Source organism: Maniola hyperantus, chromosome 20, assembly GCF_902806685.2.
Source record: "Maniola hyperantus chromosome 20, iAphHyp1.2, whole genome shotgun sequence".
NCBI lineage: Eukaryota > Metazoa > Arthropoda > Insecta > Lepidoptera > Nymphalidae > Maniola > Maniola hyperantus.
In genome coordinates, this window is record NC_048555.1 from 11,268,317 (window position 1) to 11,296,273 (window position 27,957).

The 27,957-nt window shown below is 38.2% G+C and overlaps 1 protein-coding gene across 2 annotated transcripts; it reads right to left on the reverse strand.

The window, feature by feature from the left end:
- Positions 1-1,325: 1,325 nt before the first annotated feature.
- On the reverse strand, positions 1,326-27,264 carry LOC117991696 (phospholipid phosphatase 2-like). Of its 2 annotated transcripts, none has more exons than XM_034979295.2 (6): positions 27,188-27,264; positions 7,825-7,979; positions 7,126-7,346; positions 6,293-6,419; positions 4,926-5,108; positions 1,326-3,694 (listed from the first exon to the last, which is right to left on the reverse strand). In XM_034979295.2, the coding sequence occupies exons 1-6, from the start codon at positions 27,246-27,248 to the stop codon at positions 3,563-3,565; spliced, it is 879 nt and encodes a 292-aa protein (XP_034835186.1). In that variant the 5' UTR covers positions 27,249-27,264; the 3' UTR covers positions 1,326-3,562. The 2 variants fall into 2 exon arrangements, with proteins under 2 accessions (XP_034835186.1, XP_034835185.1); XM_034979294.2 differs by lacking the exon at positions 27,188-27,264 and adding an exon at positions 26,831-26,922.
- Positions 27,265-27,957: the final 693 nt, after the last annotated feature.

Here is a 27,957-nt window from a genome sequence, read left to right on the forward strand (position 1 = left end):
ATATTATTGTGATGCCTTTACCAGATTGTGATCCAGTAAACAGCATCATTACTTACCATCATCCTCGTAATATGAAATGGCTCTCGCAATCTCACGCAATAGCAACTCTTACCACACGAGTGCTCTTACTTCAAAGCAGCAATGGCGGTAAACATCGAACCTTAGATTAAGAATCAAGGTAGATTTGGCATAAAAATAATAATACCTTGTTAGAGCAAGCTGGGTGTATAGAAAAGCTCTGAAGAGTGATAGAGATATAAACACTGTTTTTTTGTCTTTGTCATAGTTTAGCTTTTTTTTGTTGGGCACGTCTTAGGTCGTGCCCAACAAACCTCTGTGATTTTAGTAGAAGTAATAGGATAGGATTTATTACTTCAATGATCCTACCACACCTTTTCCAGGTATCGTGTTCCAGTAGAACATTTAAATCGCTGGTTCCAGCAAATAGCATCATCACTTACCATCATCCTCGTAATATGGAATTGCTCTTGCAATTCAACGACATATCCTACGTATATTTCGCGACAGGTTGAGATTGCAGTCGGGGTATAAGGCGGGGGGACGCCCCGCACACCTGCAGGGCACCCACGCTCGCCCGCACCGGGTTAGCGCGGAGGCTGTGTAGGCGTGCGGGGTAGGAATACCCCGATTGCCATTTCATCCTGTCGCGTACTATAAATCGTAAAACTGTGGCCATATTGTGGCAATTGTGGCATATAGGAGTTGCTCCTATTTCAAAGCAGCAATGGCGATAAACATCGAGCCCTCTATAATTCGAAGGCGGGTAGAGTCACGAGCGCCTCGCCTCTCGCTTATGATACCCATTCGTTTTCTTCCATACGCTAGCACTTTACTTGCATATTACAGGATTGCTAACATTGCGCCTAGGGCGTGTCTAAGATTGTGCAAGTTAAAGGCGTTTACACACTGCAAGACTTTGTCCTTTTGAGAATCTGTCAAAGGGTGATAAAGCCATACTGCTCTCAGTATGAAAATAACTTTTTAAGGCTAAGACAACGTCATCATATTTGCAATAGGACATCATATTTGGGCATAATAAATCACGTTTTTCTTTAACGGTGAAGGAAAACATCGTGAGGAATACATGCCTGTGGGTTCTTACTTAATAATGTTCTCAAAGGTGTGTGAAGTCTGCCAATCCGCACTTGGTCAGCGTGGTGAACATTGGCCTAAACCCTTCTCATTCTGAGAGGAGACCTGTGGCCAGTGGCCGGCCATGATAAAGTGTCGAGGTAAAACTAAGTAGGTGAGTTGAGTTGCACTTTACTTATGAGTTGAGAATCAGGTAACAATGAAACAAAAGGTTCAATTAATTATTTTTCTACTTATTTATTGAAGAAAATCAATATGCAGAAAGAGACACACTTTTTCTTATACAATAATATTTACAAACTTAAATTACACTAAATGCAAGGGAATGTCTTGTTCAGGGATTATTATAACAGAAAGTATGAAAAATATTGGCTAAGAATAAATGCCTACGCACATTCATTAATTCTCTTCACGTCATGATTACGGACATTTATCGACATGATAATTTCAAAAATATTTTTTCTTTTCATTCATATTATTAAAAATTACTTATGTAATAACATAAATGATTTAAAAAGTTGAAAGTTAAATCAACCAGAATGAGATTATAATTTTTGCATTTTAAATGTTTTTTGTGGAAACAGTTGACTAATAAAGATTTTTTTATGAATTTTTGTTAGGTTAAAGTCAAGGTGGGTAATGATTTAAGTTACTAAAATATTTTTCTAGTAGCCAAATATTAATACTCTAACTACTTATCGACTAGACAGGTACTATACATTAAATACTTTCGTTGGTAAATAATTAATAAATAACTTAGTGTCTATCTTATAAAAAATAGAGGCAAATCTAGAAAATGATTGTCATTTATATAAAAATAAAAAAATAATCTTTTTAAATAAAACTTTTTACTTTACTTGAGATTTGAGAGTAACCTAAATCTTTTTCGGACGAAAGTGACGTTTGTGTTATATGGTCTGATTTTTTTTAAATAGCTGCTAAACAGATTATCTGTTTTGAGGCCGCAATTTTTTATCAGGCTATTTTAAAGTACTAAGTAGCTAGTAAATATCAGACATTATAAAAGCTCCATGTTTCACTCGTAATATCTGATACAACGTCAAAGAAGTTTTACTTAATGTTTTTTGAAAAACACTTATTTACACTGGGCTATGATTAATTTCGTCTTATTATAAGTCCAGATTACTAATGCGCGTGGCCGCCATTTTAGTGACAGCACTAGACTGACGTTTCGAGCTGAGGGTAGGTATATTTTTATTTCGGCTGACGTCAAAATGACGTCATTTCGATGTTAATGAGACATGGTTCCAGCGCAATAGCAATTTGCGGGACATATATTACGTAATACAATCACACTTCACTGGTAAAATACCACACTATTGTCATAAATAACATCATGTCAAATGATGTAGAAAATACTTTTTTTGATAGAGTCAGTCAGTAATAATAAATACGAGTTAAGTAAGAGTAAATAGGTACCTAGAGTGATTTACCTGAATACTTTTATTATAGACTAATAGTATTAGTAATATAAACGCTACTACAAGTCAAAAACTATTTAGTAATAAATGAATAGAGACGTGGTAAATAGTAATAAATACATATTATTTTCTATAAAATATTTTACATTATAAGAAGTAGGTAATTATTATTAAAAATACTTAGATTACATACAAATTTTGATATCGTCAATATATTTATTGATAGCGATAATAATAATTATTAAGACATAGTTACATAGCTAGCTAGAAACATAGTTTGTAGAATCTGCGAATTTGAGATATCGCTATTTTCTGACACTAAATATTTTTCTGAAGTTTTAAAATTTAGAAACTAGAAGGCGAAATCACAATATCTAAAACATTTTTATAAAAAACATTTTTGATTGAGATTTATATCTTAGTACATATTTATTTAATTTTAGTATCTATTTACTACTTTGACGAAAATGTAATAAATTAACGACATTATGTGATATTGCTCACAATTTAAGACAACCACTACACTACATATTACTTATATTAAATTAATCAAATTCCTTAACTTCACTAACTAGTGTTCACAAAATAATCATCTGCTTAAAATTCTGCCCCAAAGTTTTCTGTTTATCTTGCAGATTATCAAAACAAGTGCTTTGTTTTGGTTTGCTTCGTTTAGCTCTCCTGGTTTTTTTAATTTTTTTGTCTTTTAATTAACACTAATTAATTGTTTTTAGATTATTCTATTTGATTTTGAATTATTTTATACGTGTTATAATATTCGTTTTTTTGCATTTTATTATTTTTGTCAGTCATTAAGTTTTTATTCATTATACATGACAAAGATTTTAACGTTATGTTTTGCATTTTTCTATTTTCACCTTTAAATTTATTTTCGTCAGTCACATTTTTAGACACCACTTTCACCAAACGACTCGTATGTAGTCAATAGTCACATCAAGTGTTCACAGTACTGTAAGTCCAAGGCCTTAGCCTTACACAGCTTGTGGCTATGGAACGACGACCCGTGGTCTACTGGCCAGCAGTCGCCGCACTGACTGGCTGTTGTTACCATCGCTGCTGGATATGTCACTCGTGCTGACCACGGCCGGCTGAGAGAAGTTCTTGCACAGAACCAGCACCTACAAGGAAATAATGGTGAATTAGGTTTAGCTATTGGCTAAGTTGTAAATATGTACTTGAGAAAGGTGGTGTAAGACTGCAAAGTGCAAACACTGGCGAGAATTGGTAGAGGCCTTTGCCAGAAGAAAGAGATACATAGCTTGTATTTTAAAAGATCAAAACACCTACAGTCCGTACAAAATGATTTCTCGCGTGCCATTTTAACTATATGTGTCAACTGTCATATCAAAAGTACAGTTAACCTTTAAAATAAGGACTAAAATCGTACTTTTGATATGACAGTTGACACGTAAAGTTAAAATAGCGCGTGAGAACTCATTTTGTACGCATTATAAACGTTCTTTACTCAAGTGTCTGTATCTGTTGTAAAACGGTAATAGCCTAGTGGTTAAAACGTCTGCCTACTATTCTAGGGGACAGGAGTTCAATCCCGGGCACGTACTGGGAGCTCACTCTTTCCGGGAACTCTAAAGAGTGTCCTGTAAAAGATAAATACACTGATATAAACAACGCAGTTTTGTAAACTGAATAATTTTGCTTGAGTCAGTGATTTGTCACCGATGATTCTTTTGTAGTGGCAATCCATTTTTCGGATTCACCATCCCAATGCTTCTCTTAGGCCACCATTAGACCTGTAAGTTTTACTCACGTAGGTAAGTAGCTTACGTGATTAACTTACGACACTAATGTAAACATTCTTATAAGTACATTTACATTAGTAAACTAGTTGTAAATTAATTTCGTAAGTTACTTGCGTTAGTAAAACAAACAGGTGTAATCGCGGCCTTACGTCACATTCATTGAGTATGTCCTTATTTTATTTTAATTTTGATACATTTCACTTGGTGGTAAGTAATGATGCAGTCTAGCATGGAAGCAAGCTAACTTGTAGTTTTATTAAACCATAACCCTTGATCGGTTTCTACGCGGCATCGTACCGGAATACAAAATCGGTTGACGGCAAGGCTATGCCGGTAGGGTAGTAACTAGCCACAGCTGAAGGTTTCCACTAAACCAGATTAGAGACAATTTAGAAATTATAAATTCCTAAATCCCCTGGCAGAAATTGGGCCTAGAACCTCCCATTTAGCTTCCAGCGCTCAGCACTGTGCTAGGGAAGTCATGATGCACTTATATTCAAACCCAAGTCGGAAGAAATACCTTTTTGAGGATGTCTAGTTTTTACTAATGTTTTGGAGGAGAAGAAAGGGTGGAAGTTAATTCACATACCGTGTATACAACACTGCAGATTCCCATCACAGCTCCAGACAGCACGTCCCACCAGTGGTGTCGGTGGTCGATGATCCTGGTGAGGGGACAGGTCAGCGCGTAGATGACGCACAGGATCTGGAGGAGCGGCACCACCAGCACGGAGCGGTTGTGCCAGCTGAACGCTCGTCTTTGGAGATACCACTGGAATTAATGAGAAAATCAGTAATGTAGCAGGAGTTTATGATTCTTCAAATACTTTTTAGGGTTCCGTACCTCAAAAAGAAAAACGGAACCCTTATAGGATCACTTTGTTGTCTGTCTGTCTGTCAAGAAACCTACAGGGTACTTCCCGTTTACCTAGAATCATGAAATTTGGCATGGAGGTACATCTTACAGCTGACATTTGGGGAAAAATCTGAAAACTGTGAATTTAGGGTTAGATCACACAAAAAAAATTAAATTGTGGTCATGAACTAATAATTAGTATTTTCAGCTTTCGAAGTGAGATAACTATATTAAGTGGGGTATCATATGAAAGGTCTTCACCTGTACATTCGAAAACAGATTTTTATTTATTTTTATGCAGCATAGTTTTTGAATTATCGTGCAAAATGTTGAAAAAATATGACTGTAGTGCGGAACCCTCATTACGCGAGCCTGACTCGCACTTGGGCGGTTTTTAATTTTTTCTCATCTATATTTATGCAAGAGGAGAAACTACCTGACTTACATAATATCAAAGTACAAATCAAACTGGGTCTACATATTTTCAGATAATTACCGATTTTCTTTATCCAAAAGCCAAACCAAAATCAAACCAAAATTTATTACCAAAATACAAACAAGTACTTAGGTAACTCATGTTCGTCTCGGAGATTCGCCATGACATCACGTCCTGATCGCGTTACATAATCTGTGTTCCTGGTCTGGTTCCTGCAGTATTTCAGGGTTAATTAGCCATACAGTCTGCCAGTGCTTCCGCGTTGGGGTACATTGAACGGCTCAAGTAACAATAGGGCTGTCGTATTCAGCAGAAAAAGGCTAAAATTAAAATATCTTGATGGATATAAGGATAGAAGGAAGGAAGGGAAATATCCCACACTGCACTTGCTGGTACGCAGTTTCCACTCCAGAACACATCTGCCCCAACAGCCATCGGTTCTGCGACAGACATGGCCTGGCTAGTGCCCACTGCCACTTCAGCTTGCTAATTCGTTGAGCTTCGGTCACTTTGATTCTCCGAATCCTCCGACGGATTTTGTCCCTCAGTGAGACACCCAATATAGCCCGCTTGCACGCTGAGCGAATTTGAACTTGGGGACAAGGTCAACTGTCAGTGTCCACGTTTATATATATTTATAATTAATATCCTAATAGCTCCTTACCGCTAAAAAGAGTCCGCAGTAAATGGACAGAGAAGTGTGAGCAGAGGGGAAGCTTCTGCTGGAGTCGATCTGCAGGTACCGCGAGAAGCGAGTCGACGTGCACGTGTAACTCCGAACGTACTCTGACCTGAGGGATAAATAAAGTGGGTTAGATTCTATTTAAGATTATTATCATCAAAACTAATAAAGTTTAGTTAGGGGAGGTTGCAATATCTTTATGCAAACTTAATAAATGTTCGGGATATGTGTCATATCATATCAGAGAGTCAGTATCTTGACTGGGAGCCGCAGCAGAAATGACTGGACCGGTATGTGACGCAACTCGCAAGTATGCCTCTCTTATCGAGAGAGAGTCTCGTTTGCCGTGGAGACCCTGGGGTCATGGAGTCTTAGTGCTAACTATATTTTTACGAGATATTTCTGCGCGGTTAATAGCCTCATCTGGTGACAAAATGGCTGGCTCAATTTTTTCGTAAAGGATCAGCCAAGTGCAAATGCAGCCAGTAGTCTTGACACCATTTCATGTGGGCATTATTTGTACAGTAATTAGATTAGGCTATCTTTAAGTTGTATTGTACTTCCGAAAATAATCTCTGCTATGCTAACTTTCTTTTAAATTATCAAAAAGCGTAGTGTGGGACGCCCTCCAGCACGATGGACCGACGATATAAAGAGGCTGGCGGGAAGTGGCTGGATGAGGAAGGCTGAGGACCGGGTGTGGTGGCGCTCTTTAGGGAAGGCCTATGTCCAACAGTGGACGTCCACAGGCTGATGATGATGATGATGATCAAAATGCAATGAATTTAGTTCTAGTTCCTTCGGTAGGTACTCACCCATTACAAGTCTTCGCTTTATCAGGCTCGCACAAATCGAAGAACGTAGGCCTCGGAGATCCAACCACACACTTCAGCACCTCAAGCACTGTTAGATTGACCACCGCAACGTATATATAGTCCCTGTATATCAACCCGGCTGTCTTCGCGCTCTCGAGCAGTTTGTTCTTCTTTATAGAATACTCGTCGTCCCGATGGAGGATGGCCTCAATTGTCCAGATCTGTAACAGGATGGTTATGTAAGTGCGTGATGCTATTGTAGTTGTTGCGTAATACCTATCGTGACTTTGATTGAAGGATAATGGAGCCACTTTGGTTGAAGAGACAATTTTTATATAAATCGAATTGGCGGTACTAGAAATTGGGATATTTTTTTTAGTTGAGAATAGACAGTTTAAGGTTTAGTAATTTGGTAGTGTTGATAATCTAGTAGTTATCTGCCGACTATTCGAGCGGGAAGTAACTTTTCATAGTTATGTGCGTTTTAAGCGGTGAAAGAAAATTGAGAAAACCTGTGCGCCAGAGAGTTCTCCATAATATTCTCAAAGGAGTGTGATGTCTGCTAATCCACACTTCCTCAGAGTAATAATATCCTAAACACTTCTCATTCTGGCGATAAGTTTGAGATGAACAATAAGTTGCTTAGAAAACATTAATTACCTATATCTAACGAGTTTTTTCTCAGTTTATTGTACTCACAATGATATACGGTATGATGACTGTGATAGCCGCGATGAGGGAGATGGACATAGTGTCTCCCGTATGCGGGAAAGAGAGGTCCGGGTCGTTGCATTGGAACCCGCTGCGTCTGCTCGGTATCGCGCCTACTTCTAGAAGGATGCATACTGCCGCCACTGGGGACAAAAGAAAATTGATATCAGACTAAGGTAGGTACTTAGATGATGATGATGATGATGAGCTCCACAAAAAATATTAAAAATATAACTATAAAATCGCCTAGATTCATATTTCACCTACTTAGATGGAGAAAAAAATCAATACAGTACCAATCCGCACATGGCCAGCGTGGTAGACTATGGTCAAAACCCTTCTCACTCTGAGAGGAGAGACGTGCTTTGTAGTGAGCCGGCGATTCAGATTAAGATTTATTTATTCATTTGCTTTCATGGTTACATGAAGCCTTGCATGAAGCCCAGTTAGAGCATTGCAAAGTACGGTTTAAAGACATTTATTTTCTCTTAAAGAACACAAATAGTTCACTTACAATGAGAAATACATATTTTTTGTAGATACATAATTGTAAATACAAGTTATAATTATATTATGAGTCTGTATCTCAATTTATTAAGTAGCTAGGCAAATTAACAAAAGCAAAACAGAAATAATAAAATATGAGGGTTATCTTAAAAAAGTGCAATAGGTCACATTAACTCCGTGTAGGTACAAACACTGCACACAGTCAATAGACAAAGTGTATAATATTATTATAATAAGTATATGTACACTATTGTAACTAGTTGATTTACTTCGGCAATCTTATTATACCTAATTAAATTTATTTTAGTTTTAATTTAATGTTGTTTCTTTTAATTTAGATAAATAAAATATAAATATAGTAGTTATAATAGTAATTTTTAATTCTCTCCTGTACAACTTGGACACCAGGTTTGTTGTTTTAATATTTATAAAATTATTCTTGTAACTTTCCTGTTTTATTGCTGACTTTTTGCGTTATTATTTTTTTTTATATCAGATTTTATAATTTTTGGGATACCCTTGATTAGTTAGTTAGATACAATAACAATACATGGGTTGATCATGATGATGATGATATGTTTAAACGCAGGATGTTAAGATAACAATACTTATTTGGGTAAATGCAACTACATATTAAGGTAATGTTCAAAGAAATAAGGTTTTAAAGAGAATATTAGTAGGTATTGAGTATAATCTTTTGGACCGGCCGTTGACTCGAATAATTAATTTTGTCGTTAAAATTCGATTAGGTGAAATATAGAAACTAACGTAAGAGGAAAGTATAATTACCTATCTAAATACATAGACCGCAAAAATATTCTTTAAATAGCTATTAACTAGGTATTTTGCAAATCTAAATATATAAAAGGAAAAGGTGACTGACTGATAAGGCTAACTTTAAGTTTTGTTTTAATGTTCGTTAAAGACTGAAAAGTGAAATAGGCTACTTTTTATTCCGGAAAACTTTGGTAGATATAAGTCCAAGAAGATACAAGAACCATGTCTCATTAACATCGAAATGACGTCATTTTGACGTCATTTGACGTATATTTAAGTAAAAATATACCATCAGCTCGAAACTTCAGTCTAGTGCTGACGTCACTAAAATGGCGGCCACGCGCATAAGCAATTTGCGGGACTTACACTGCAGGTACATAGTTTTCAATAACGCAGAATTAATAACAGTGTAAGCAAATCTTTGTTGTCTGTGGTAATTCCTGACCACAATAATATAAATCTCAATCAGAGTCTTCAAGTTACAGTCATTGAAGTATCATATAAAATATAAATACATACTATAGTAGGTACGCGACAGATTGAGATGGCAATCGGGGTATGAGGCGGGGTGGACGCCACGCACACCCGCACGTCACCCGAGTTAGCGCGGGGGTTGTGCGGGTGTGCGGGGCATTCCCTTTTCGATTGCCATCTCGACCTGTCGATATAGGTCACACAACTTAAAAAAATGTAAACCACTAGATACTCAGCTATTGGGTTGGGATCGCCAAGCTTAGGCAGTTGCTTAGCATAAAAGCCCACGCCCGTTCAGTACCCTCATTCCGCACATTGTCTTGATTACGTGACTTTTCAGTCCACCAATCACAACAAAGCATTCTCCCCTGTGCCCCGCCAACATTTCGCGAAATCCGCGAATTCTCTGTAGTATATCGAAAGTGTCAATTTTTTCCGCTTATGAACCAGATACCTATGAACAAATTACGAAACAAGGAAAGAGTTTTCCGTGAAACTTTTCATTGTAAATTAACAATACTAAGTATAATGTGTTTGGTTACGAACGAGCATCCATCATGCCTATAACCAATAGCAGTGGCGTGCACAGGGTTTGAAGCCAGGGTAGGCATTAGTTCGGTAGGAACCTGTTTAAGTTAGCAGGTCATAATGAAAATATGCATTGATCTGTTACTATCTACCTACAATACTGTTCGTACCTATAGACTGAATTATTGCTGGAAGCGCGGATTTTTCCGTAAATAAAATTGATATGTTGCAGTTTCAGAACAATAGTATTTTTAGAGCCGTACTTCAAAAGGAAAAAGGAACCCTTATAGGATAACTTTGGTGTCTGTCTGCCCGTCTGTCCATCTGTCCGTCGTATCTGTCAAGAAAACCTATAGGGTACTTCCCGTTGACCTAGAATTATGAAATTTGATAGGTAGGCCTTATAGCGCAAGTAAAGGAATAAATCCGAAACCCCTAAATTTGTGGTTACATCACAAATAAAAAATATGTGTTCATAAAAAAATAATCTACCAAATCACATATAGATGGCGCTGTTATCATTAACTTGCAGTGTGGCACATAAAAATGTTAACATATTTTGTAGGACGGTAAGGAATCCTTAGGAGACTCTCACTTAACCGGCTTTTTTAAATTTATAGACAAGCCCTTGGCTGCAATCAGACCTGGCTGGATGATGCAGGCTTTAGATGGAGCTCTTTCTTTAATCCGTCAATCTACTGTCCTATAAGATCTTCAAAGTCAAAGTCAAGTGAAAGTCAAATGATTTATTCAAAATAGGTACTAAATTACTCTTTTTGATGGCCAGATGTCTGTCTTCAGTCTTAACGATCGCCGGTTCACCTACCAGCTTTTTTTCCGGGTTCTTCCAGGTCCATGCGTTCTGCCGGTCTGCCCATCATTCTTTAAAAAGATCGTGGAATCAGTAGGTCGATTTCGTAAAACCTGCATCAATCGTTATTACAATCTCAGTTGTTGTGATTGGCTGAATTTGTGTGATTCTTATTGCAACAATGCATTGTAGCCAATAGTGAGCAAGCGTCAACCAATCAGAGGTTGCGATCGTGACATTGTAGCTGTCATTCTACCGCAATCGAGCACTGTGCTGTTAATGGACCCTTTATATACTTACAATATGTGGACCATCATCGAATATTAATGATAAATTTAGATCAATACACGATAAGCAATGTGGTATGTTGCCAATTAAAGACGTATTAGGTAGATTTTAATTAGTCATCAATAAATTAAAATCGAAAGTTGAATTTTCAGTTCTTCTTGCGCGCGAAGGAAAGCTTCCAGAGCATGGGAAAAGTAGTATATTATATATGTACTAACATTTTATTTTAAGTTTTCACTTCTGTCGGCAGCCCCACTCACTGACTGCCATTTTATTCTTAATTAAAATTTTCTCAAAAATCTTTGAATGTCGCCGTTCATTTTGACACATGTTGGAAATAATGGTTCAGTTATTAACTCGGCATACAACCGTGGATTAATCTACTCAATCAGATACCTCGGGCACCGACTGAACCCAAATTGGAGAGAGAAAGCATTCGGTGGACAAAAAATGGAGTGTAGGCGACTGGAAGAGGTCGTACCACTGGTAGGAAGCGAAGCTATAACTATCTTTTACTAACTACTATCTAATCATATTTTCCGCAAACCATTTCGATGGATTCCAAAGTAGAGTAATACTTGCGGTGCGAGGTCATGGCGACGTGTGTCGCATCGCAAGAACGATGTCGCACCGTAATGTGATTCCTTCGCTGCGTTGTGCGTTGTCGTATAACTTTACGATGCGACATCGCACCGTAAGTATTGTGAAAAGACCCTGAGCAACATCAATCTATCTCCCTATTATATTGAACAGAGGCATAAATTACCATATTTATTAACATCTAAGATACAGCCGAGTGGGAGATGTCAATTGAGTTGAGGGAGTGGTAAATTAAAACTACCTGACTATTCATAAGTACCTACTTGTAAAAAGTTTACATGAATAAAAAAACATTCTATTCTATTCTATTGACAGATAAATTAATATTTTGTGTTGTTATTATGATATAATTCCATTCCCCCAAAGAATCGATGAATTTATTAAGTTATAAAATTAACAATTAAACTACTAATAAACTTAAATCTAAAAAAAAAAACAACATTAAATTAAAACTAAAATAAATTAAATTAAATCTAAAACCTCGTCGAGACCACCGCAGCGAGGCATTGTACCCAAGATGCTGGCAGCATTACCTCTTTGGATGGCCAAACTAATTCTTTGACCAAGGTAGCTGCCAGCTCTCGGGTCCCCGGTTGACTCGATAACTCTTTTTGCAATTTCTTCAAAAAGAGCTCGAGCCCCCGGGCCCCACGGCCCCAAGGTCTCCACACCAACAGGCACGAATACGAAGCTTCCATCGAGGTTTTCATATTTGCGCCTCTTGGCCTGTTCGGCGCTGATGGCCGCTGCACCCGCCATAGAGGAGGTCGCCTGAATGTGGGATGCAGCTAAAGTGTCTACACAAGTTGCATCCCAAACAAGTGACCTGCCCATCTTCCAAGGTACGAGCGTCATACCATCAGGTCTCTTGCCATCGCTACGTGCCAAACCAATAGGTTCTAGTACAGCTGGCACATGGGCGGTGGCAAGGGACCTCCAAAAGGACAGTGGACGAGAAAACTTATCCCCAACGTAAAGCTCTGGATAGGAAGGAAACACGGAGAAGTGGATAAGTTTATAACTCAAGCACTTTGTGGCCATGGTGTGTTTAATACCTACCTCCATGCTATTGGGAAAGCGCCCAGTGACTCATGCTCGTATTGCGGTGCAGAAGACACGCCAGAGCACGCAATATTTCAGTGTGTGGAGTTCGAGCACAAAAGAAAAGAAGCCCAGGGAGAAGGCGAATCAATAACGCCTACAAATCTTGTCCCTCGTGTGCTCTCAAGCGAATCACAGTGGAATGCATGCACTGAAATGTTGCGTGCTATTATTAAAAGAAGAATCTCGGATGAATGGGATAGGCAGAAAAAAGATAAAGCCTAAACTGTAAAGACAGCCATCTTTCAGATGCAATGCAAAGGTTTTACCTGAAAGATAGAGCGGAGGTGGGGAGGAGGTTTTTAGTCCGTAGGCCATTGTGTTGGAGTCGGGCATGCCGGGGGCATCCATGAGGATTTTCCTCCTCCCCAAACGGAAAAAAAAAAAAAAAAAAAAGGGACCTCCGGATGATGTCGTTAAGGGTACTATGGCGGGAGAAGCGTCCAGCGCTTCTCGAACAGGAGAGCTCATGGTGGCCGAAGGGGTCAACGCAGTCACCGCAGTGGCAACGGTGAGGCTGGTTTATTGTGGCGCCAAGCCTAAGACCAATCAGAACAGAAAGTGTCGTATGGTCTAACAAAGTGCCCAGGTTGGCAGAGGGAAGAGCATGTAGCCAGTAGCCGGACTCTTTTGCAGAGACAGCGAGAAGACGAGCACGGTCTTTTTTAGAATTTGCGTTTGCTAGTAAAGTGTCAAATGTCGTTTTGCAAATAATGTCGTCCCACTGTCTCTGGGAAGAAAGAGAAACCGGCACTTGGCTGGGACTATGCATGGACCATTCATTTCTTGCCTCTGTTAAGCCAGACACCTCTATGGAACCCAAAGAATTGGATATAATCTTGCCATAGAGAGTGTGTGTACTGTAAACAGAGGAAAGAAATGCTGGCAGCGAAACACTAGAAATTTTGCGAATTCCCAGACCTCCATACCTGATTGGAAGAGAAGCCTGGGACCATGCTTGATTACTTATTGGACAATTTAGAATACTAGTGAGAATATTTTTAACAAAAGCATCCAAATTGTCCAATAAAGAATTAAATTTCCAAAGTGGAGAACATCTTAGATAGTAAGTAAATTTTGGAACGAATAAACAAAACCGCAATATTGTGAGAGCCATATGTGGATTAATTTCAAACAGACGGTGGGAGTTACTACTAAATTTTGAAATACAGATAAATTCACTAATTTATGGCGGACTACACTACGGCACGGGCCATTTGAGAAGCTGAAGCCATTCATGACATGGCAATAGTTACGTGAATGAAAATTTAATATCATCCATAGCATTGTTTAGCTTCGCATCCTCTAAGGCGCATCGACCTAACTCCCTATTATACGGAACAGAGGCATAAATTACCATATTTATTAACATCTAAGATACAGCCGAGTGGGAGATGTCAATTGACAGATAAATTCACTAATTTATGGCGGACTATACCACGGTACGGCACGGGCCCTTTGAGAAGCTGGGGCCATTCATGACATGGCGATAGTTATGTGAATGAAAAATTCTTTCGATGCTTCATTTTTAGGTTATGGTTGCTTATAATGAACGGTGGCCGAGTTTTGTCATGATATCCGGTTCCACCATCTGCATTAGTGTGAGTTCTACACTCGTACACAGTATACGAGCGCGTGGAACAATACTTGCGTGAGCTCGCACTTGCATCGTAGGTCAAACGCGACTATTCAACTGCTGGGATCATACAATAAATAATACAAATCTGTGGGAATGGCGATCTCGCACCGAAAAGTGCAGCATTGGACAGTGGACACAAGACATCAAAAAAGTCTCAGAAAGCCGCTGAATACAGGGGGCGTGATCCCTACAATAGGTATACTACCTATGTCCAGCAGTGGACGTTTATCGGTGGATGATGACAACAACGACGAAGAAAATTCCCTGCTTTATGATATTATCATTATCACTATGATACTAGTATCGGGTGGAATTTTGTTAACAATAAGAAAAGATTTGAGGTTATAACCTTACATAATAAAATAACCGATATAGTTATATAACATTAATAACTGGTTAACAACTTTAATTACACCAATATATCTAATCCGACATATTATAATAATTGATAAGGCATATTAACATATTAATAAACTAAAAGGTAAAGCTATAAATATCTTCTTTACATAATAGGGTTAAATTAGCTTCATAAAGTTTTATTGAGGATGTTACTTAAAGTAAAAGCATTTATTAACATTTCGATAGTATAACGAGACATTAACATTGATTATGGAATGTTTTATAACTGGCCTCAATAATTCCTAAAAGCCTACTTACATTTCTGTGCATATTTGGTACTAGCCTACCCGCCCCGGATTCGCTCGGGTGGAATTTAGGAAATTGGCTTGGGGGTAGAATTTTCAAAAATCCTGAAACGGGCACCTATGATTTTTTTCTTTTGTAACCGAAAACCCAAATATCAATTTTCATGGAAATTACTTGAAAAATGACGGAGTTTCATACAAACTTTCATTCCCTGTTTAACGGGGGTTGGCAGTAGAATTTTCGAAATCGTGAAATGCGTATTTTTTTATTCTTAATCAAAAGTTTTTTTTTTTTAATTCGTAATCGAAAGCCTGAATAGCATCACTCAGTGCTATTTAGCTCTAGAAACGCGGCGTTGACGCCCCAAATTGGTAATTGTATGTTTCCTCGATAGGAAATTGATGGTTGGCCGTCTCGGTCTCTATTGTGAAATTGAAATGCACCTCGTTGATTGTATGAATTACTAACAAAAGTCAAAGTCAAAGCATTCATTCAAAGTAAGTACCATTGTACACTTATTGATTATCTTATTTTGTTGAATTTGTAAGATAATGTTGAGGAGCGGACTGAATTACGAAAGGCCGGTCCAAAACCCAACCCGTTGCACTATTTAATTGTCTTTACGTAAGCTTTCTCACAAGTCAGCAGCGCTGTTTGGCTCTGAAAACGCGGCGTTCACGCTCCGAATTGGTAATCGTATGTTTCCTCGATAGGAAATTGATGGTTGGCCGTCTCGGTCTCTATTGTGCAATTGAAATGCACCTCGTTGATTAATGACTCTTCGATTACATGCCATTGTAACCGTTGCAATTGCAAGGTACGTAATTACCAATTTACCTTATCGGCACTACAGAGTAATCAACTAATCTTTAAGCCTCAATAGCTCAACGGTCACAGTAGCGGACTGAATTATGAATGGTCTGCGGTTCAAACCCGTTATCGTACATATTCCTACCACAAGCTTAACGCGTCATGATCAACCCATCACCGGCTCACTACAGAGCACGGATCTCCTCTCAGAGTAAGAAGGGTTTTGGCCATAGTCTACCACGCTGGCCATGTGCGAATTGCTAGACTTCACACACCTTTGAGAAAATTATGGAGAACTCTCAGGTATGCAGGTTTCCTCACAATGTTTTCCTTCACCGCTAAAGCAAGTGATATTTATTTAATTAAAACGCACATAACTCCGAAAAGTTAGAGATACACTGCCCGGGATCGAACCCCCGACCTCTGATTAAAAGGCGGACGTCCTACCCACTAGGCTACCACAGCTTATTTAGATAGGTACACACAGGCAAAGCCTGGCGAAAAAACTAACCAAAATTTTTAAAAAAAATGAGTACACCAGAACTTCATTAAAATTACCATAATATCCGAAGTCCATCTGCTCTAAATCAACCATAACCACCATAAACCATAGCAATATTCCTATTCAATAACCCTATTCATAACCAATGACCATATTTCTTGCTAATTACTCGAACGGAATGCCTAACCAACCAACTTGTTTATATTACTACCAAATCATATTTTCGCCTCTATTTTCATTGAAATAGGGTTCATAAAAATAGATTTTGTGTGAAAATGTATATTTGTCGGGTAGAATGGGGTCAGTGGGGTCGCTGGATGCAATACGCTAATTTAATAAAAACCTGTTGTTGCATACAAGACGGGACGTTAGATATTACACATGTATCTATGTGGTTATGGAAATCAATATTGATTATTTATGTTAAAATTTTGTGTCAATACTCAATATATAATTATAATATATACTGACTATATATATATATATATACAGCATGTTTGATAAATTATATCACATATCATACCAAAATGAGTTAGTTATCTATATAGTAATTTCCGAAAATTTAAATTCGAAAACTGTGAATTTGTGGTTACATCACAGAAATAAATTAAAATATTGTGTTCATTACCAAATATTAAGTAGTATTTTTAATTTTCAGAGTTAGATAACTACTCCTAGTGGGGTATCATATGGAAAATGTATAAATAATGGAAAATGTCGAAAAAATACCCAAGTACGGAACCCTCGCTGCGCGAGTCTGTCTGGCACTTGGCTGGTTTTTTTGGTACATAATTATCTACATATAAATCCTAACCTTAGCTTGCCTACCTAGCACCTTGTATATTACTTGAGCAAGTCAAGTCGCATGTTTAAATAAGCCTTACAATAAAGATAATAGGTACAACTTGTTAACATGCTATGTGGTAACTTGGCAGGTATAAGTTATAACTTATAATTTACAGAAGCATTCTAAGTAGGTATACAATTTTTTCGTGTCATAAACGGTTTCATCCAACAGCCAACTTTGTTAGCGAACAACATATTGTGTTAAAAAGCCGGTAAATTGTAAAGGGCTTAGGTATAATAGACAATATAATTATACAGTGAGAATTGACGGCAAAAAAAAAACCTAGATCATAATATTGTATTGTACCTATCCCTGTGTATATCAAGGAATAAACTTATTTGATACAAGTTTGATACTTTATATTCTAAAATTTTATGGAATTCTAAAAGTTTTTGCTAGCGTTCTGGTTACACCCTGTATGTCCATTAGAAAACTAATTGAAGTAGGTACCTACTATACTAGATACGGTATATTCAATTCATGAGCATCCCCTACCTTACTATGTAAACGGGTTATCATACTGTTGTTGTAATGAGGTGAATCCATAATGACATTGTTTGGAGATTGGACCAACAGGCGGATGTTAGGTTGGAAAGTGTGAAGTTTCTCATAATAAACACGAAACACGCTGTGACAAACACTGACAGATTTGCGTTTCTTCCTACACCTTTGTGCTAAGGTTTGGAACCAAACCTTTATTGACTCAAATTACCTTTGCTTAACCCACTGATCTAGGTACATGTTGTAAAGAAGCAGTCGTTACTTTGCAAGTCCATGATATACAATGATGATATACAATGTCGAATCTGTATGATGCATGTTGCATCATACAGATTCGACCTGTTTCAGCGGATTATAGCATATTAAGCTTTTGGTTCATTGTATACCACTGATCTACATTTATATCAATACATAAACTCCCATCGGCGGTGTTCCCAGTTCCTACTAGAATACAACATGGGGTTATTCAAGGGGCGGACCAGCAAATTCCTGAAAAGCCGGCAGGCGGCAACGCATCGGCAGTTCCTCTGGTGCTGCAAATGTTCATGGGCGGCGGTAATCACTTAACATCAGGTGATCTGTCGACTCGTTTGCTCGATATCTCTATTAAAAATACATATAAAAAGACTTGTCCTGACTTACTGACTGACTGATCTATTAAAGGACAGCTTCACTGACTAACCGACTGATTTATTAACGGACATCCTAAACCACTGGGCTTAGAAACTTGGAATTTTGTCAGTAAGTTCCTGTCATGGTTTTTTACTAAGATATGAATTTTGAAAATTCTACCCCAAAGGGGGTAAAATAAGGGAATGAATGTAGATCATTTTCAAGTTAGGTACCTATAAAATTGGTACGTTTTTGGACTTTTGGTTAAAAATGAAAAAAAAATGTGATTCAGAAGGGGTATGGGTAATGAAACCCTACCTGTTCCAAGTTAGTCCGCTTTCATAGACCACTTACCACTTATTTCATCATCACTTACCACTTTGTAGAGCTTTGTACGCTTTGTAGAGCGTCGTCTCTGTCACTCATACCTATATGCCGTTTAATCTGTCTCAACGACAGAGACAGTACTCTACAAATCTATCTGTTTCTAAAGGTCGATGTACATTACTTTTGGCCGCGTATACTTTCTATCCTAATCACGCCAGGTGTGAGGTGTGATGTGATAACATTAAGATAATAAAATCAGTCGCCCTTTTACGGTGCCGTTTGATTACAAAAGGCTCTTATTACAGCGAAACGTTTATCGAGGTAATGTCGTTAAGTTTGTTTGTAGGGGGTAATCTCTGGAACTACTGAACCGATTTTGAAAATTCTTTCACCAGTAGAAAGCTACATTATTCCTGAGTGACATAGGCTATACGGGATCTTTAAAAACCTAAATCTACGCGGGCGAAGCCGCGGGGATCAGCTAGTGTTTTATAAACAGCTACACTTTGTGTCATGTGTGTAGTCAGCTTAACATTTGGTACAGTCGTAAAAAAATGCATTTAGTTTTTGATAAAGTTTTTTTTATATACCTACCTAATAGGTATAGTCCGCGATAGGTTGAGAAGACAATCGGGTATTAGGCCGGGGGGACGCGACGCCTCGAACATCCCGCGCTCGACTGCACCGTGTTAAAGTGGGGGCTATGCGGGTGTGCGGGGAGTTACCTCCCCGATTGCCATCTCGACCTGTCGCGTACTATATAGTTTAGATAGATATAAAATAGAATGTGACAGGCTGCCTTTATAAACAAATGAATAACTCGTTTCTATTTTGCACAACTAGATGGAGAATATTGATGAAATTTTTAATAGATTTGTGGAAACACCGCAGAAAAAACAATTGACTGCCAGATTCCTAATACTTCAAATATAAAGCAGAATACAAACAGTTTTGCGAAAGTCTACCTGACCGAAGTTTGGGAGGGTTATGGCTAGTAACTGATAAAAATATAAACAATATTTTAGTTATTTTGCAGTCGGTTAAAAATACGTGACGCATTTCGATTCAGCTCTATCAATAAAGATCCGATTGCGATGAATGTTTTGGAGTTTCGACACCGCAAATGTAAACATATCGGATTCAATGTCCGATGAATACCGAATTAGCTTACATACCTACAAATAGTGATGAAATTAAATTGATTCCACTAAAATTATTATTTTTATGAGACAGCTTGACTTGGGATTTCGAAAAAAGTTCGTGGGAAATGTTTAGCAACCAAAAGCGGCTTTTTTATGTTTTTTTGTTTAGTTTAAGCAAAGTTCCTGTCGCTTAACTCCTTCCATCATTCTGTCCCTAGACCTCTGTTTCACCTTTTCATATAATATAATTTAACCTCGACCTAACATATTCTTGATCTAATAAAAAATATAAAATTAATCTAATCATGGTTTTTACCCACCTCTTTTATTTGCACAGTGCACACTATTTTATAACTATAGATATATTCTTCTATCTATAGTTCTAATGATGTTTTTAACTTCTACTTCTGTCTCTTCTTTCGTTATCTTTCGTATCCAATTTAGATTTTTATAATTCGACAAATTATTTATATGGTCGCTGGACTAAAAACTGTTCGTTTTAACCAACACTAGTCTATAATAATTGTGTTTGTAATCTATAATAATTGTGTTTGTAATAAGAAAAAATGGCAAGAAATATTTTAAAAAACTCAAACTCAAATTATTTTTTCGGAATTGGGTAAAATTTCACGCTTCCTGATTGTCATAAATTTTTATTTGTAAGATGATATGATATAGTGGTGATAATTAATACGTACTTAAAACTAAAGCTACGAGGGTTTCGAACGCGCCCAGGTCTGAGAAGAGCCCACAACAAACTCAATATTGTGCCTAATTCCGTTGTACACAATCTCTAAACTAAACTTAAATTACACGTCTAATTCTAATGCTATCCCTTTCATAATGTTGCTTGCGAAAAAGTATAGCATTTGATTTAGACCTGTTAATTTAGTTTAGTTTAGAGATTGTGTACAAGAGAATCGGCCCCATTGTATAACTTTAAAATGCTAAAATGTACGCAATATTATAAGTAAGTAATACAAATTATAATACAAATCATATATTATTGTCTCCAAAGCTAAATCTAAATATATAAAAGGAAACTGACTATAGGTGACTGACTGACTGATCTATCAACGCACAGCTCAAACTACTGGACGGATCAGGCTGTTGGCAGGCAGATAGCTATTATGACGTAGACATCCGCTAAGAAAGGATTTTTGAAAATTCAACCCCTAAGGGGGTGAAATAGGGGTTCGAAATTTGTGTAGTCCACGCGGACGAAGGTTGTCTATAAAACTGAATTTTTACTGCCAAAAATGGACGCTATAGAATAAAGCACGTGTCCACGTTTCTAATAAGGAAATTGGTATCAGTGTATTTTCGTACACAAAATTAGTTTATTATCATTTTACACGCTGCTCATGATATAAACATATGCTTTTAGAAGCATCAACATAATATAAAGTCGTGAAATCGCGTTAATAGCGCGTTTATGACTTTATAAGCTTGTACGTCGTAAATATAGGGAATATATCGTGTAGTTTCAAGTCTTGTTCGCTTTATGGCAGATTTGACGAGATTAAACTATAATAGAATGTTTTATAATTAAGTTATCACTACCCATATCATGAATGTGAGTGTGTTTGTATGTTGGTTTATTGGTTTGTTAGTTTGTCTTTCGATCACGTTAATTCAAACCAACGGGGCAGCAAATTTCAAACTACTATTTTAGCCCTTTAGGGGTTGAATTTCCAAAAATCCTTTCTTAGCCAATGTTTAGATCATATTAACAGTCTGATCCATCCAGTAGTTTTAGTTGTGTGTTGATAGATCAGGCAGTCAGTCACCTATTCCTTTTGTACAGGGTGTAACCAGAACGGTAGCAAAACTTAGCGTTATTGTGGCTAATTCCGTTGTACACAATCTCTAAACTAAACTAAAATGGCACGTCTAAATCTATTGCTATCCCTTTCATCATGTTGCTTGCGGAAAAGGATAGCACTAGAATCAGACCTGTTAATTTAGTTTAGTTTAGAGATTGTGTACAAGAGAATCGGCCCCATTGTTATAGTAACCTAAACACAATCCAATACCAATAATAATTAATTTGCCTCATTTTGCAGTTTTTGTGATTTAATATTTTTTAAACCCGCAATGTATAGCGTCCAAAACTCGGGTCAATGTTCCGCCTACGACGCGGCATTGACTACGAGTGGCCTACTTACGCAACGTTTGTTGACCTCTAGCGTCAGTCAAATGTTTTATTTGCAATAACTTACTTAACTTTTAAAAAATTATAGGATTTGTTATATATTTTTTTCGCGCTTTTACGTGGTATCCTATCAGTAATCATTAGTACTATCACCTGTCTTCGTTTTTGCCAGCGTTCTGGTTACACCCTGTATATGAGTATCAGCGCCCTGCCTATTTACTTCAAAGTTCAATCCCTACCCCCCCTATCTCGTAACAATGACTATACCTACTTATCAATCATGAATGTTTATCATTGGAACCGACTGTCTGCGACTAACAGTAATATCAATTTGACATTTTGACATTGATCTTGTGGGGGGACCTGTCAGCCATTACGTATGTAGATTAGTTCCAGATAAAAATATGTAAAACGCTTGAACTGTTGTAATGTCGTGAACGAAACTGTTCACGATATTTTTTAACATTTTTGCTTTCACAAAACATTTTTTTTATTGAAACAAACATATTACTGTTGATTACTAAGGCAAATGACTTTTTGCTTACTAATCAACAGATAAGGGCCGATTTCACCAACATAAAACAAGTTTTATCCGAGAGTAAATTTGAAATTTTTCCCGGTATTCAATACAAAAAACTTATCACGCTCAATTTATTCCTCGGTTAAACGTTACTCGACGTTGGTGAATTTTGCTTTTGTATGAAATAATGACTATGACTTTTCCGCCTTACTAATTAATAGATTAATTGATTAAGGAAAACTCTAATTAAGGAAAGTTTAATTAGAAAATTCTAATTAAACTTTCCTTAATTATAGTTTTCCCTTCCTTCAACCTTCATTCAATTATTGTATATTGCTAAGTAATTTAAACTAACATTTTTCAATAAGAAGTAGCTTAAATAGAAATTTAGATTTCTCCAATGCTTCATCAAATAGCGATTTATTTAGCAGCGCTCTAGTATCGCTGTCACTTAATTTTAATCATCACTACTCATATTATAAATGCGAAAGTGTGTTTGTTTCTTTGTTTATTGGTTTGTTGGTTTGTCCTTCAATCACGCCACAACGGAGCAACGGATCAACCTGATTTTTTGCAAACATATAGTTGAAGACCTGGAGAGTGACATAGGCTACTTTTTATCCCGAAAAATCATAGTTCCCATTGGATTTTTGAAAATCTAAATCCACGCGTACGAAGTCGCGGGCATCAGCTTCTTATTAATAAAAGCAATGAATTCAATAACCGTTGCATAGTCGCTAATAACATTATACTTCCTATGCACAATTTTTTTTTGAGTCACTGTTGTACTTGACTGTACCTTTCATCAGTTTAGGAGGTGTCAGCTATGCCAACAATGCGGGTAGTGTGAAAGGTTTCGTGTTCGTCGATTGAAAACTAATACCATACGATAAACAAACTTAGGTTTCATTAGGGGTCGTGACTTATACCTATAATACGTATGTACCTAAAGTGTTCTTGAGACGAATGCGCGTTGGGTAGTTTTTAATTATTTAATTTGCTATTGAAAAGATGCATCTATTTTTTTTTTGAGTTAGCTACTAGAGTAACTAGACGATGAATGGATTTTGGAATATCAATATTTTTATTTTATTTTATTCGTTTTTTGCAATCAACAGCGATATATACAATATAATTTTACATAATAACAGACTGAAAATAAGGCCAAATAGGATTACAATTTTTTACAGATTACTTAAATAGATATTAATTATTTTATAACAGTATGTTTGATAATTTAAACAAGCTTTACAATAATATAATAATATGAAAATATAAAAGTCAATTAACTAGTAAAAATACCTGGTAGGTGATTCACAACATATGTATGTGTGTGTGTATGTGTGAGTGTATGTGTGTAATGTGTATATATATGTATATATATCCCGTGGGAATGCTATGTATTCCGAGATAAAAAGTAGGTAGGTATGTCCGTACGAAATTTCGTCACGATTGGACCGTGAAAAGGTAACATAAGACCACAGACATAAATATTGTACCCGTAGGTACAATATATGTCTGTGCATAAGACACACTTTACTTAAGACACATATTAGTACTTATCTATAATAGATAGATAATAGTTAAATAATATATTATCCATAAGTATGGATAATACATTATTTAACTATGTTTTTAGTTGTTCCATGGTTTCAGAGAAGATTGCATTCTAAACTTAACTAACTGAAAGAGATATATGGCGGTTTTACTAATCTATGATTCCACTTATAGGTACCCCTATTTCAATTTTAAACGATCCAAGGAAACTTAGAAATGATCATATAACTCGGGAGTCGGGACTCGGGACCCCTATTGTTGTAAAACTAAAAAGGAGGTTTCAAAAACTACATAAAATGCTTTGAAAACTGTCAGCTAAAGTAATACGATAGGCCACTCTGTTGTCACGGCCTATTTTCTGCTTGGGTGGTCGTATTCGTATTAGCCACTTGACATGACACCTGACACCGCTGACACGGCGGTGTCACGGTGTGTCGTGACATCATTACACCACAAATATGTGTTAAAATGTCCACGAGACGCGGTCTGGCTGTCCTCTGCTTGGGTGGTCGTTTAGCCACCTAATGCTTGATATCTAGAGTATACAGTGACACCTGACACTCAGTGTCATGGACGTAGGCACAAAGGATCTATGATTCTCATGACATGATGAATTCAAGCGAAGACCATTTTTCACGCTTTTGGAACCAAATAAATCAGCGCAGCGCCACCTCTTAGATACCAATGAATGATCCGTTTGAAATCCAGACGTTACTGAGGTTGCATCGATGCTAAAACACCACTGAGTCGGTGCCATTTTGTTTGTTCAATAGCCCTGTCCATACGAAGTATGTAATATATAAGTCAATGGAATCATGAGTTCGTTGTGATTGAGTTTTTTAAAAACCCTTTAGGAAGAAGTCTCTACGTCTTTCATTTTTATTTCTTGTTTCTGTTAGTCTTTAAATAAATTAAAAAAAAAATCCCGTGGGAACGTTTTGATTTTGCGGGAAAAAAGTAGCCTATCTCACTCTCCAGATCTTAAACTATATCCATCAGGAAATCACGTCGATCCGTTGCGACGTGATTGAAGGACAAACCAACAAACACACATTCGCATTTATAATACGGATAATGATATTCAGGCACAAAATCACGTCGACATGTTACTCTGTTGTGGCGCGATTGAAAGACTAACAGACTAATGCATTAATAATAGATACTAGCGTTAGCTTACCTATTACAATTTTCGCAGGGATTTCTAATTAAAAAAAAAATATATAGCCTATGTCACTCAGGAATATAGTAACTTTCTACTGATGAAAGAATTTCCAAAATCAGTTCCAGTGATTACTTCCTATAAACAAACTTAGAAATTTTACCTCTTTATAATTTTAGTATAGAAGTATAGAATAGTAGGGATTCATTACATTGGAATTTACTCGTAAAACGATTTTTTTTTTAATACAATAAAACTTAAAGCTAGCCTTATCTAATTACTATATAAATCATGACCGCGTGGAATGGTGCCAAGAATACTGGCTGCATTTCCGCGCTGGACAGCTAGGCTGATCCGCTGCGCAAAAAATGAGCCAGCCCTTCTGTCACCAGTTGAGGCTATTAATCGCGGTGAAATGTCTCGTAAAAAATTTTTAGCACTAAGACTCCATGGCCCCAGGGTCTCCACGGCAAACGGCACAAAAATGTAACTCTCTATAAGAGAGGCATACTTGCGCCGCTTGCCGTTTTCAGCTGTTTCTGCTGCGGCTCCCGGTCTTGATGCTGTCTTCCTGATATGACACGGGGCCAATGTGTCAACGCAATCTCGTAAAACTAGTAGAACACACAAACAGTTCAAAGTGATAAATAGCTACAATGTAGCAATTCGAACATTAAAACATCGTGTATTCGTTGGTAATTTAATGTTATTACGACTATTTTGTTGTGCAATACAGTTGTTATTATCTACTCGTGCTAACAAAATGGGATCGTGTAGATCTGCGATCCAGGTCGGCATGCTTTCTGTGTGGTTCGTGAAAGATTTATGACATAAAATATATTCCGAGTAGGTACTTACGTAATGGCAGATCTACAAAATACATCGTGATATCTACTCGTGTACCTGTGGCTTGCCGCAATGTCGCATCCTTGCTCTAGTGAAAACGAAGCTTTACTAGTGTTAATTTTGACCGATGCGCGGTGGTATAAATAAATACCGAGCGTATTAAAGATGTCATCGAGCGAAACAGAGGCTCAAAAGTATTCGCAAAAGACATGTCTATTGGACAGAGCCAGTTGTCGCGACTGAAAACTGACAACGGCAGTCTCTTTTCGTCTAAACCCGAGATCTTGAGAGAGCTAGAGAAGTTCTATGGACACCACCACACAAAAGCCTGTTGAAGATTTGGCTAGAGATCCTAGAGCCAAATTGACCCGACACTATACCGAAGATATCCCGGACGTCAGCCTATACGAGATTAGTATGGCTCTCAAACAACTCAAGAACAACAAGGCACCAGGTGATGACGGAATCACAGCAGAACTCCTGAAAGCGGGTGAGAAAACCGGTACTTAAGGTCCTTTAGCGAGATTATTTTCAGATGAACATGCTAGGTTTCACTCAGATTTCGAAATCTGCAGATCGGGCCTGCATCTCCGCTGGCGCAAGCGCACGCTGCTCCGATACCGTCTGCAGAAAACTGTAGACTCACCAAGTAGCAGTATGGGAAGGTCGATGAGCAAATGCCACAGGAAGCCGTGTCGGGCCTGCATCTCCGCTGGCGCAGGCGCACGCTGCTCCGATACCGTCTGCAGAAAACTGTAGACTCACCAAGTAGCAGTATGGGAAGGTCGATGAGCAAATGCCACAGGAAGCCGTGTCGGGCCTGCATCTCCGCTGGCGCAGGCGCACGCTGCTCCGATACCGTCTGCAGAAAACTGTAGACTCACCAAGTAGCAGTATGGGAAGGTCGATGAGCAAATGCCACAGGAAGCCGTGTCGGGCCTGCATCTCCGCTGGCGCAGGCGCACGCTGCTCCGGTACCGTCTGCAGAAAACTGTAGACTCACCAAGTAGCAGTATGGGAAGGTCGATGAGCAAATGCCACAGGAGGCTGTGTCGGGCCTGCATCTCCGCTGGCGCAGGCGCACGCTGCTCCGATACCGTCTGCAGAAAACTGTAGACTCACCAAGTAGCAGTATGGGAAGGTCGATGAGCAAATGCCACAGGAAGCCGTGTCGGGCCTGCATCTCCGCTGGCGCAGGCGCACGCTGCTCCGATACCGTCTGCAGAAAACTGTAGACTCACCAAGTAGCAGTATGGGAAGGTCGATGAGCAAATGCCACAGGAAGCCGTGTCGGGCCTGCATCTCCGCTGGCGCAGGCGCACGCTGCTCCGGTACCGTCTGCAGAAAACTGTAGACTCACCAAGTAGCAGTATGGGAAGGTCGATGAGCAAATGCCACAGGAAGCCGTGTCGGGCCTGCATCTCCGCTGGCGCAGGCGCACGCTGCTCCGATACCGTCTGCAGAAAACTGTAGACTCACCAAGTAGCAGTATGGGAAGGTCGATGAGCAAATGCCACAGGAAGCCGTGTCGGGCCTGCATCTCCGCTGGCGCAGGCGCACGCTGCTCCGATACCGTCTGCAGAAAACTGTAGACTCACCAAGTAGCAGTATGGGAAGGTCGATGAGCAAATGCCACAGGAAGCCGTGTCGGGCCTGCATCTCCGCTGGCGCAGGCGCACGCTGCTCCGGTACCGTCTGCAGAAAACTGTAGACTCACCAAGTAGCAGTATGGGAAGGTCGATGAGCAAATGCCACAGGAAGCCGTGTCGGGCC